Source organism: Pelodiscus sinensis, chromosome 1, assembly GCF_049634645.1.
Source record: "Pelodiscus sinensis isolate JC-2024 chromosome 1, ASM4963464v1, whole genome shotgun sequence".
In the NCBI taxonomy this organism is placed as follows: domain Eukaryota; kingdom Metazoa; phylum Chordata; order Testudines; family Trionychidae; genus Pelodiscus; species Pelodiscus sinensis.
Window position 1 is genome coordinate 71,123,474 of NC_134711.1, and position 12,697 is coordinate 71,136,170.

At 40.7% G+C, this 12,697-nt stretch overlaps 1 protein-coding gene across 1 annotated transcript in view; it reads left to right on the top strand.

Annotated features, from left to right (window-relative positions):
• OTOGL (otogelin like) overlaps positions 1-12,697 on the top strand; it is a 148,965-nt gene that overhangs the window by 86,717 nt on the left and 49,551 nt on the right. Inside the window, exons 32-37 of the mRNA XM_075932401.1 lie at positions 3,775-3,942; positions 5,182-5,460; positions 6,078-6,195; positions 6,618-6,697; positions 7,756-10,703; positions 12,249-12,426. Coding sequence (XP_075788516.1) covers positions 3,775-3,942; positions 5,182-5,460; positions 6,078-6,195; positions 6,618-6,697; positions 7,756-10,703; positions 12,249-12,426 — 3,771 coding nt within the window. The remainder of the gene's footprint in view (positions 1-3,774; positions 3,943-5,181; positions 5,461-6,077; positions 6,196-6,617; positions 6,698-7,755; positions 10,704-12,248; positions 12,427-12,697) is intronic.

A 12,697-nucleotide genomic window follows, 5' to 3' on the forward strand; every position in this document is an offset into this window, starting at 1 on the left:
AAGTTGTTATACAGCCAGTCCCCAAGTTACGAACGGGTTACGGACAAAACACTTGGCCGTAACTTGAAATGTTTGTAAGTTGGATCCCATTGAGTTACATTGCGACTGTGTTGTTCATAAGCACGGGTCACATTCATAACTCGGGGACCGCCTTTATGACCGCTTAATGGGAGGTTTGGTCGTAAATGCAAATGGTCATAAATTGACCGTTCATAACTCGGGGACCAGCTGTATATGCTTATTACTATTTTAATGTTCAATGCAGTGAGCTGTCTGTGTAGGCAGTAAAATTATAATTCAGTTGCTTATATAATGAATAGTATGAATATATATTGCATCTCTAATGTTACTGTATTAAAATACCACCTAAAAAGATGGTAGTAAATTAGTGTAAATTGTAGCAAAACTGGAGATATGAGCTTGTTATAAGCTTTATGAATGGTTCTCACTCTTAGGACATGCCTACACTAAGAAATTATTTCAAAATAACTAAATTTGACATACTAACTCCCAATTTAACAATATTTAAATAGTGTGTAGTCGAAATTAGAATTATTTTGAAATAGTGCGTCCACACTGATTGGAGCCTGCCTTGGACTTAGAGCCCCCGGAAGCAGTCAGGGGAGGGCACCAGGAAGGCAGAGACTTCCTGTGGGTGTTTGGTCAGGCAAGCTATGATGTGTGCTTTCAGGGGCTCCTCTTTACGGCCACATCTCATATGCCACTCCTCCACTATCTCAAATGGGATGCAATGTGTTCTGGTTGCCCTTGCGGATGCCACGGCACTCACACCATGGAACCAGAACTGCTGCAAAACAGTGCAAGGCTCATAGGCCTCATGCTGCGCCTCATGGTGCAGTTCATTCAGACTGCCTATGTTCCACCAGCAGGACAATCATCAGCCCGGACTGCAGGCCCTGATCACCCAGGTCCTGGTGCTCCTGCTGCAGCACATGTCCCTTAATCCCCTGGACACAATAGAACACTGCATCTAAATGTGGGAGATCCGTTCAGATTGGTGGGCTCACATCATCCTGCAGCTATGGGACAACCAAAAGTAGCCGCTGAACTTCTGCAGGTGGAAGACCACCTGCCTCAAGTTCTGCAAGTGGCTCGCCTCTGCCCTCAGGCAACAGGACACCCACATGACCCTGTGCTGTGGGCGGCAGTGCTGTGTGGTTCCATGACCCCAGACTCCTTAGTGGTGGCTTGTCATGGGACGGTGTCCCACCACAGAGGCCAGAGTAAGGCCAGGAAACTTGTGAGAAGGACTGAGGGGTTTCTTTCTGAGAGCGTGATGGAGCTGAATGCTCTAGACTGTTGTTCCATGTGCACTCATGTGCACAGGCTGTTGTGTGGCCCCCGGACTGAATAAGCTGAGTGAGGAATGTGCAGTCCCTCACAGCCCATCACCTGTCCTCATGTGCAGGGCTTGAAGATTGCAGTGAAAACCACTCGCCAGCCCCACACCGCGCCTGCGCGAGACCCGCACTGCACATGCGCGGGCCGCCAGTGAACAGGGCGATCGGCTGAAATCTACTCACCCTGGGCATAGATAAGCGTATTTGTCGAGCCCTGCTCATGTGTATATAGGGAAAGTTATAGATTCACCTGAAGTGCCTTACCCAAGTTTGTCCGAAGGTTGGGAGATAACCTGAGAGCGGGGGAATGGGTCCAGGGTGAGGTTGCTTGCCTGACTGGCCTCCTCCACCTGCTAGTCCACAACCCCACCCTTCTGGAGATTGACACTGGGCGTGTCCTGGCCAGACTCCCAGGATGGGAGATGTGGGGGGAGGTGACTAGCCTCCCTCCCAGGATGGTATCCAGATGCTCAAAGTAGTGGTAGGTGTGCAGTGCCATCGCAGAGCGTTTGCTCTGTTTCCTGGCCTTGTGGCACACCTGCCAGAGCTCCTTGATCTTCATCTGGACCAGGTCCAGGGTCCAGTTGTGGCTTTTCTCACCCGGACTGGTGGTGATCTGGCCTTAGACTTCCGCACTTCTCTTCTTGGTGCAGAGATCCTGGCGGTTGGTGGTCTTCTCCCCAGACCCCGATGAGGTTCAGGATCTCCACACCAATCCAGGCTGGGGCTCTCCTCCATCCCTGGCCAGAGACAGCCAAGGGAGCAGCAGGAGTGCTGGCAGCCATCGGAGGCTCTGAGGGAGCATTGGGATTAGTCATGGCTCCCTCAGATGCTGCTATGTTGCACCGGGCTTTCACAGCTTGCCATGTGGGACAAGCACTTCTCCTGCTGCCTGCAGTTTTAAGCTCTGCAGGAGAAGGGGAGCAGTGGAGATGCCAGGTGTGGACAGAGCTGTCAGAACTGCAGCTGTGAGAGGCCTCTGGAGGCCAATTATTTCAAATTAGCAACACCGGAAAGTCCACACTAACGCTATTTCAAAATAATCATTTTGAAATTAGTGTTATTCCCCAAGGAAAGCAGGAGGAGTACAGATTTTGAAATAACCAGCCTGTTATTTCAAAATAACGTAGTGTGGATGCTTTACTTATTATTTCGATTGAAGGGGAGTTATTTCGAAATAACTCTCCAATGTAACCAGGGCTTAGTAGTTTTATCGTCATTATTTAAGTGTTTGTAAATGGGTGCATCCAGACAGAGGTTACCCTGATTCATTGGGAAGTTCTTCTAAATCCCCTGCTTGTACTATCTTAATTTGGTTTATGTCCTGCTTATTTTATTGCTGGTGTTTCTACAGGGTGATAATTCCGTGACTTGGAGTCATGATGGTTCATAATATTGTTCCCTTCTGATTTAAAAATTGAATGGCTCTGATCCTGAAATTTGCAATGCGTAGGTGGACTGTTGCACCCATATGCAGAGCCATGTTAACATCAACAGGGCACTGTTCATGCATTGTAAAATGCAAGATTGGGGTTTATGAGTTTACTTCATATTAACAGGATAACAGATATTTTCTATGAAAATATCATAGTCTTGGTATTTTTAAGAATGGCTGCTTAAAATGACAGAAATGTATGTCTACACTGCAGCTGGGAACATACTTCCAACATCGAGTAGACAGCCACACACTAGCTCTGCTAAAACTAGTGGTAGTGTTGGGGGTAGTACATTGCATGGACTAGCTGTCTAAGTATAAACCCATCTGGTCCATGGGTACATACATGGTTAGTTAGCTCAAGCCACCACTTGTGCGACACCCAACTGCACTGCTATTTTTAGGGTGCTAGCTGATATCTATTGACTTGAACTGGGAAGCACACTCCCAGCTGCAATATAGACATACCCGTAGGTGTTGTCTTGGCCTGAGATTACATTGAGGCATGTGGCCCTATTCTAAGGGTGCATCTAAACAGTGGTACTAGCTCAAAATAAGCTCTGCAATTTGAGCTATGCAAATTGTGTAGCTTATTTTAAGCTTATTTCGAGATAGTCTATTTCAAAATTTGGCGCTGTATACACAGTGCCAAATTTCGAAATAGACTGCTATTCCAATAAGTCCATTAATCCTCATGGATTGAGGTTTTCCGGTACATTGGAATAGCAAGCCAATTATTTCGATTGCATTTCAAAATAATAGGCATGCTGTTAAGATGTGGAAAACATTATTTCAAGATACCAGACATATTCCGAAATAACGCTGCTGTGTAGACATACCCTACGTATTTCCAAGTGTGGGGAAATAATCATGACACTATATGCCAACAATCATTGGTGGAAGTAACTGAGGTTTTGCTTTTTTTTTTAAATATAAGTAAATCAATAGTTTTTCATATGATTTTGTTTGTTTCATCAGGCCTCGGAGAAGGACCATATATTTTGGCAAGTTATGGACAGAATGATACCATTATAGGAGCTAACATTACCAGCAGAAAGCTATTTCCTTTGTCTAGAATCAGTACATATGGAAATGTGGGTTTTAGTTTTATGATAACTCCTGGTCTTTTTAAAGATAAAGACTTATGTAAGTATACTCAATATTACACTAATGACAAAGACAAGTTTTACAGCTATATGTATCAGTTGCTCTATTACTTATTTCTAAGTTTATTATTTGTCCAAAGTAAGCTACAATGATTTTTTTTCAGTTTGCTCTTTATGGCATGGAACAAATGAAACTGGAGTAGCCAGTTTCAATACTGATCTGTCCTTATAATTTAAAGAAGAAATATAGTGCATTTAAAATACATTCTTGGAAACTATAATTTAGGCTCTAATGATACATTTTGCAAGAATATATTTTAGAAATGTGGCAAGGTACACATGACTAGAAGAGTTTTAAATTACCCAGCAGATATAAAATAGCACAGGTAAAATATTGAGATGACTGAAAGCTGAATTAAATCACGTACTATATGGGCATATTAAAAGTTACTGCTAGGAATGAGGTAATATTTGGATGAATGAAGGAAGTTGCATATTTTTACCCATAATCAAATCTGAACCAAGCCTTTCCTGAGTTTCTAAATGTTCAGAGAAGTGATTTCTTCACCTCTGGTCTGTCCAGGACTAGAACAAGAAGTTATTAAATGCAGCTTTCCTGATGGCACATCTGGCTGTGACTGGACATAGAAGTGCCTGAAATTTCAGGAGAGAAGACTTTGTTCTCACAAAATGTACTCCCTGATTTTTTTCAGTGAAAGGGAGTGTGGACAAATTATGTTTACGTAACTAGAACTGGTGGGATTTTTTCCAGGAAAACTAAGAAATGCCAGCTGGGTAAAGTACAATGTTTATCTGAATCTAGCACAGATTTGATTAAACTTGTATCAAAACACAGCAGAGCATGGGGACTGGCTTCCTTCCTGCCTCTCCCCTAGCTCCAAGAATGGGCAGCATGTTTCAGGCTCCCAGAGTTGATAGATAGGTGGAGGAAGACAGAGTGACCAGATTCTGCCTTTCTGACAGCTGGCTAGAAGAGTTTTGCTCCTGGGGGCAGAAAAATAATGTTTTGGTTTTCCTAAAATGATTTTTTTCGGTCAGCTCAATATATAGCTGAATTTTCAGATTTGTATATGAACTGAATCCAAACTGAATTATGGGTCAGCATTGCTATTTTCTACAGAAAAACGGAAGAATTTTTGGGAAGAGCAGTAATATTGACATAAACTACTCCAATAGCCAATGTGTAGTCCGTAGTCTCACATTTAGTTTCCTGATGTGATAACCTACTCCTGACTGCTTTGTTTTTTGTCTGTCACAGCTCTGTCTCTTGTTTCCCTGGAGTCTGCTGAAAGACCAAACTATTTCCTATATGTTCATGACAATGAAACTGTTACTTTGGAACAGTGGGCAGCAAGTTCATCATTTCGTAGACGAGCCACATTCTTCCACCACCAGGGCCTCTGGATTCCAGATTATAGTGCATTTGAACTTCACAACAAGAAAGGCTTTTTCATTATATTGACAGCTTCTGGTGTTAAAGTGTCAAAGTATGATAATTCAGAAGAATTCAAACGTACAAGTAGCTTTAGCATTGAAGGTAAGTTGTACATGATATCAACAGATACTATACAGTTTTGTTCTAATTGTCTTATGAGGGGTAAACATGAGGTTCATCTTCATCAATACTAGCTAATATTTATATTGATTTCTCCTATTAGTTTTTGGTCCCCTCCACCATGTCCAACTGTTATTGATTTCCTCTTTTTTAAGATCATGAATATTGCCTTGAGAGCATAATTCACACAGATTGATAATTATTTTTAATTTGGAAATGAATTTGACATGTTATCACAAGCAGACAAAAGTTTGTGTATTGTTTAATGAGTTAAACATATTTTTTCTGTTTGTTGGAAAATTAAGTAATATTGCCCTCGGAATCAACAGCACATTTGAGAATATGTGCTTTTTCCTTTGAAAATAGATTTATTAGAATATTTGGTGATGAACTGAAAGCTGATGGTATCTTTGATACGCCAATATTTTTGAACTTTCTAGGGCTCCTTGGTTTACATACTCACGTATAAAAACACTATAATTCCTTTGGAAAATTTTGGGAGTCTGTATTTCATTTTTATTATCAACTAGCTATCACTGAAGTATTCATAACAGAAAAAATGATCAGTCTGTAAATGCCATGCTTTCCTTCTTTCTCAGAACTCCAAGCATCAGTGCCTTATAGGAGGATGTGTGAATGGAGATACGAACCTTGTGCTAGCCCCTGTTTTAAAACATGTAGTGATCCTGAAGGAATAGCATGTAAATTTCTTCCACCGTAAGTCCAAATAAACTATATATCTCCAAAATAATACTAATTAATGTTACTATTACTAATAATTGAATGGATACCCTATCATTTTTAATGATTTATTACATTATATACTAATTGTACCCAATCAAAAGTTCATTTCATTGGAATTAAACAAGGTTGAATTGTCATCTTGTGTCAATAATGGCCCATCAGCATTAATGTGGAATGACTCCTTGTCAATCCCCTACAGGCTGCATCAGGAAGAGTGAGTGAATGTGTGTGTAAGCTATTCTGAGGAGGCGTTTCAGGATTCTTTGTGTGGCAGTGGCAAAAAAAAAAGGAATGTTAAAAAAACTGATTTGTTAAACCTTAACTGTTAAACTGAACTGAGATATTGTAGATTTGCCATTTTTTTCTAACATGATTTTTTTGGGGGTTTATTAAAGGGTTGAAGGATGCTTACCATATTGTCCTAAAAATATGATCCTTGATGAGGTGACACTAAAATGTGTTTATCCAGAAGACTGTAAGTACTTTCCGCAGTTACGGGTAAAGTTTTTTATGATATAATTTAATTTAGTGCTCACGACCAGATTGAAAACAATAGAAAATAAAGCCCATATATAGAGAAAGGGAAAAGAAGAGGGATATGCATACTGTATGGGCAGTGGATGCACAAGTTTTTTCTATGCATCCTGCAAAAGTGTTACCTCGTTCTCTCTAGCCTCCCTGTTACGTGCATCCCTCCACACCAGTCCATCCAATATACAGCTGCTAAAATAAGCCTCCACATCTGACCATATTGAACACAAATTCAATTCTTCTGTGACTTCCATCATATTAAATTGAAACATCGTGTCCTTGTTAAAGTCCCAGCACAGCTATGCCCCAATTATACTTTGGTCCTGTGTTTTTGCCATGACCTCTTGTTGCTTCTGTGGTGATGCCAACATCACTGCATCTTTGGTTGCATTTTTTGGGAAAAAAATTCAAGTAGCCCAGTGTCCTGGATGCTTAACTGCTGGTGTGTGGCTATCACATCATTCCTTTATTTGTGGATAATGCAATGATATAGCAGTATAATTATTTTTCTTCCATTTTAAAATAAAGTCTCTGCATTTTGTATGTTTAAAATAGTTATGTGGTATCTAATAATTACTAATACAAGTAATCTATCATAGTGTGTGAGTGTCCAAAAATATAAAAGAAAGCTGTATTTTTAAACCCTGGGTCCCAAATATTCTACCGTTCTGTGTTTGCAGAATTTGCTATAGAATTCACTCCTTACCACAGAATTGTGCTCCAGAATAAAAGTTTACAGCCAATAAAAAACCTAGCTTTTGAGTTTGTGAAGAAAACCTTATGAACATGAGTTGTGGGCAACTAATGCTGAGCTGCAACTAAGGCAGAGTCTCTGCAGAGTCTGCCTTTTCAGGTGTACTGTGGTTATCTTTTCAGGGAATTTAAACTCTCTAAGAATAGGCTGGTTTATATTTAGATTGATATTCAGTGACTGATAGATGTTGCAGTTTTACTCTTTCTTTGGTACAGAATTACAGTGAAACATATGGTTTTTTTTTCCAGGCATACCTGTGACACCCACAGAGCTGGCAGCTGGAACAAAAACTCAGAGAACAAGACCCACTGCATTAATCTCTCCTACAATTGTTACTACAGAGAGATTTTCTCAAATGCCCCCTCTGTTTGTTACTGTGGAAGCTGAGCCAACTCATACAAGTGTAACTACCAAAATAACCACAAAGATGGACACAACTTTAAGAGGAGCAAACATTACGACAGAAGCTCCATCAGACTTTCATTCATTGGCATCACTTCATACAACAACTTATTTAATTTATTCATTACCCATTTCAAGTACAGTGCAATCTTCCAAAGTAACCCACAGCACGGCAAGCCTCTCTGAACTGCCCAAGCCCATATTTTCAACAGATTTTCCAGCTACTCTTCAGACATCAGCAGTCACGTTAAAAACATCCCATATTGCAAGTCCAACAACATTTATAACCCCACCCATTACAACTATGGCAGTTCCATCAGTACCTGCTTTTACTCTGCTAACTCCAAGTCCTGTTCCTAGACATTCTACATTACTAATGCCTACTTCTTTACTGATAACACCATTTTCACATGAAACAGGAACTGCATCCTCTTCTATAACATTAGCAAGGTTATCCCCTGGACCAGCCTTTATCACTACTGAAGTACCTACAAGGATCTGGGGAACCAGAAGACCTTCTTCAAGTCATTCACAGCTACCAAAAATATCCACAGTATTTCCTTCATCTCCATCATTAACTAGAAGGACATCTTTTTCAAGTCCCATGTTCCTTACAAGCCCACAATTAATATTAACTGCATCTACTTCACCACTATCTGCTATGACTGAAAAAACCAAGTCTACTATGGTTCAACCTATAGTTCACCCAACTTCAACTATTTTTCAAACTCCCATGTCTACTTCTAGATTTACTAGCTTTCAAACTAGTCCTCCTCAGTTAATCACAGCTTCCTATGCTGTGACAACTCAAGCCACCTCCCAAGCTACAACATCATTTTTAAGAACAACCAGTTCTTTAACTAGAAGTTCAGAACCTACATTTTTATCTTCAATAGGCATTTCAGTGACTCCCTCCAAACATATAGTTCCATTAAGTGCAGATAATGTTTCTACTGTCACACCTATAATGACTGAAGTTTCATCTCCAGTTGCTTCTCAAATCCCTACAACCATGAGAACAACGTGGTCTTCTTTGAGTCCCCTTGTAATACATACAATGTCTACATTAGTGCCTCTACCTGTTACATCTCCCAAACCAAAAGCAACAAAAGAAGTCACAGTTATCTCAAAGAGTCTTTTCTTAGAACCTTCCACAGCTGAAGAGTCTCTTCTAGCTACTCCTCAAATTTCTGAGGTCTCTGTAACAAGTACAATCTCAACAAAAAGTAAATATGCACTACATACTGATGCAGTTCCAATATCGACGATTTCTAAAATGTCAACTGGATCCATTAGTTCTACAGCCTTCCCTTTTAGTACACCTGTATTACCCATAAATGCTACATTAGTTACTCATCAAATGGTAAGAACCACTTCAAAAATAACAGAGTACCCCATCACTCCACATTCTGAATTCAAGACTGCCTCATTGATACGAAGTACAGACACCTCATTAATTCCTAGGGAACTGTCTTTCACCAGTCCATCCACATTACTTACAATGTTGTTGTCAACATCAAGACCATCTGTTTTGCAAACCTCTGCCATGACATCCAAAACAACAAGCTCTTTGGTGATTCCAGCAGTGAATAGGACATCTGCTTTGACAACAAGTCTAACTCGTACCCAACCACCTACTGTATCAATGAGTACACAAGAAACCTCAAGAAGCGTACATACAGAACTGGCAACCTCTCCCTTGGGTATTTCTACATTAACTTTAAGCACAAACACTTACATAAGTTCTTCAGCCATGCCTAAAACTTCATTTGCAATATTACATTTATTAACTTCTAAAACTCCCAAAGTCACTTTGGAAAGCTATTCTGGTATATTTACTACTACTTCTTCACCTTCTGAGATTTCTCGTGTATCTGCTGTATCATTAGGAACAAATATATCATCAAGTCCTTCCACAGAATATGAAACAAGAGCTTTTGTACCCACTGAAATAGTCACTGAGTCCACTGTGCCATCTGCAGCACTGACCAGGAGCACAGTTTTGAATACTACAACCATAGTGCCCACTTATGTCACTATGAAAACATCAGTTAGTCCTTCAGTAAGTTTATTAGTTACTCCTGGCACCACCATTGCCCCTAGTGTTACTGCAACAACCACTGAATCTTCCATTACTCATACTGAGCTTCACACAGCCTCTAGTTCAGTCCCAATTCCTGCTACCTCTCAAACATCTATGTCTCATTCACCTAAGACTTTACTGACATCTGCACATTCACCAGTTTCACTGAGTACTAAAGAAATGCTAAAAACTACAGTCATGAAAACAATTGGTGCCATGAGTGCATTCGCAGAGCAGAAGATTATACCTTCAACAGTTTCAGAACTTAAATATGCAGCCTCCATTGCAGAGACCACAGAAAGTAGTCAGACTTCCCATGTGGAAAAAAATACTACTAAGACAAAATCTACATCTTCTGTGCAGACTGCTTCCTTGCCCAGTAAAATCAGCACAGCTTCAGGAAAATCCGTCTCTATATCTGAAGTTACAGATGTAACACTGTCAGATTGGCCCAGAGTTCCACCACAAAGAACAATCAAACCTTACTACAATCAAACAGTACCAGAGCAAGTGGAGGTTAGAGAATCACAGAGCACCACTGTAAAAGATTCATCCCATTCCAGTTATATAAAGGTGCTGTCTTCTACTTCGGAACCTGTAGAAACACAAACTTCACTGTCAGACACAGAAATGATGATGACAGAGACAGCTGACCATGCTTCATATGGCACCATGATACATACACTAATGTCATCTTCCTCAGATTGTATGGTATGATCAATTTTATTTACCCACAGTATACTCTAAGTATTTTGCTTTTTAAATCTGTCAATAGGGATGCAAGAGGGTTTAAGCTGAATAAAATACCTTCCATTTTTCTCTCTCTGTTTGTCTTTATATTGTCTCCTTATTTTTCTTTGAAGATTGCCTGCACACCCATGCTCTTGGGTACACTTGCATACTCCCCAAATTGGATGAAACCCTCTAGAAAACTTTGGCCATGGGAGCTACAATTACTGCTTCAACTGTTTAGGCTTAACAGTGGGCATAAGGAACACATGGAATTCTTTGAAATTATTGCTCACAGAGATTGGTAGAGCTCACCTTCCCTCCCTAGTTCTTTGGAACCTATGGAATATGAATTAATGGAAGTTACTGAGGAACAAAGCAGGGTAACGTCTCCTTATATGCTTGTGGGCATGGACACTGGTTACTATGTACAAGTGTGCATATGGCCTCAATAGCCAATGCTTCCTACAGGGCTCAAATTGGTTGTGCACACATGTATATATGTACCTAATACTGCGGGTCTATGTAAGCAGATCCCATGAAATACATTTACGGGCAAGTAACCTATTTTTCTGAGGTTATTGGAACAAATACTAGGAACCACGAGAGAATAAAGTGCTTCCAACATCTTCGGTTCCTCTGTCTTCAAATGATAGAGTTTTTTCCCCCCTATTTTAGGCCATGTCACAGTTTCAAGGACTAATTGGAATTGTGTGTTCCTGTAGATTTTATTGTTGTTTGTTTTATTATGTTGTGTCTTATTTTTGTGTGTGTTTGGGCATCGTGGCAAATTCTGCCTTGTCCTGGTCAGTGTTCTCACAGGCAGATGACTGGTTTGTGGGGCCCTGAGCCAGAGCAAATAGAGCCTTCTCCACCCATTCTGCCAGCAGTGTTGCCACACCTGTCCTGGCACTCCTGATAGGGAAATGGGGTCGGGGTATGGAGTCTTACCCTTCCTGCCTAGTGCTCCTGTCAGGCAGCGAGGTTAAGGAATGGGGGTTTCCTTCACCTGTCTGGTGCTTCTGCTGGGTAGTGGGGCCAGGGTGAGGGGGTTTCCCCCACTGCCTGGCAGGAATGCTGAGCAGGAAGAGTGGGGCAGGACAGGCCCTTACACCCAGACCCAGCTACCTGGCAGGGTTGGGTTGCAGGGGTGCCCAATAAGCCAAGGCCTCTGGGATTGGTCCCTGAGTGGCTAATATTGGCCCAGTGGCTAATATGCCACTGAGTGTCCTGTTGGATTTGGGAGAAGGGCATTGGGAGTCTCTTTCCTTTCTTTTTTAGAAGCATACAGATTATTAATTTGGTGGATTCTTGTGTGCTGGATGGAGACTTGTTGAGTGCACCTGGATTAAATGGGCATGGATAGGTCTCTTTGTGCTCTCTGATGTTCAAAAGCAAAAGCCACCGGGAGCTCATGTTGCAGCTAAACTCATGTGAAACAAGAATATTCTTGTCCATGTCTCTGAATTTAATTTGTGAATATACAGAATGCAATGCTCATTCCTATTTTTCCTTTCTACATAACAGCCAAGATACATTGAACCTGTAGACAGATGTAGCCAGTATGTATGCATTAATATGGGATGGATGTTGTACAACGTTTCAAGGAACTGTCATAAGAACGTAGAGAAGCCCGACTGTGGTTTTCGAGGAATGCCAGTTCAAGTTAACAGTGATAGTTGTTGTCCTGAATGGGAATGCCCCTGTAAGTCGCATGTTGTTTATATTACATTCTCAACTGTGAAAAATTAAAATTTGATTATGCAAACATCAAACATTATAAATTAAGAATTATAAATTCAGGAGAGAGATTGTTTTGTGAGTAAAGCACTAGCCTGATATTCAGAATACATGGGTTCTATTCTTAGTTTTGCTACAGATTTTCTGTGAGAATTTAGGACAAAATATGTAATTTCTCTTCATCTAAAAATTAGGTATTCCATACCACATGGGAATATTGAGAAACTGTATCCATT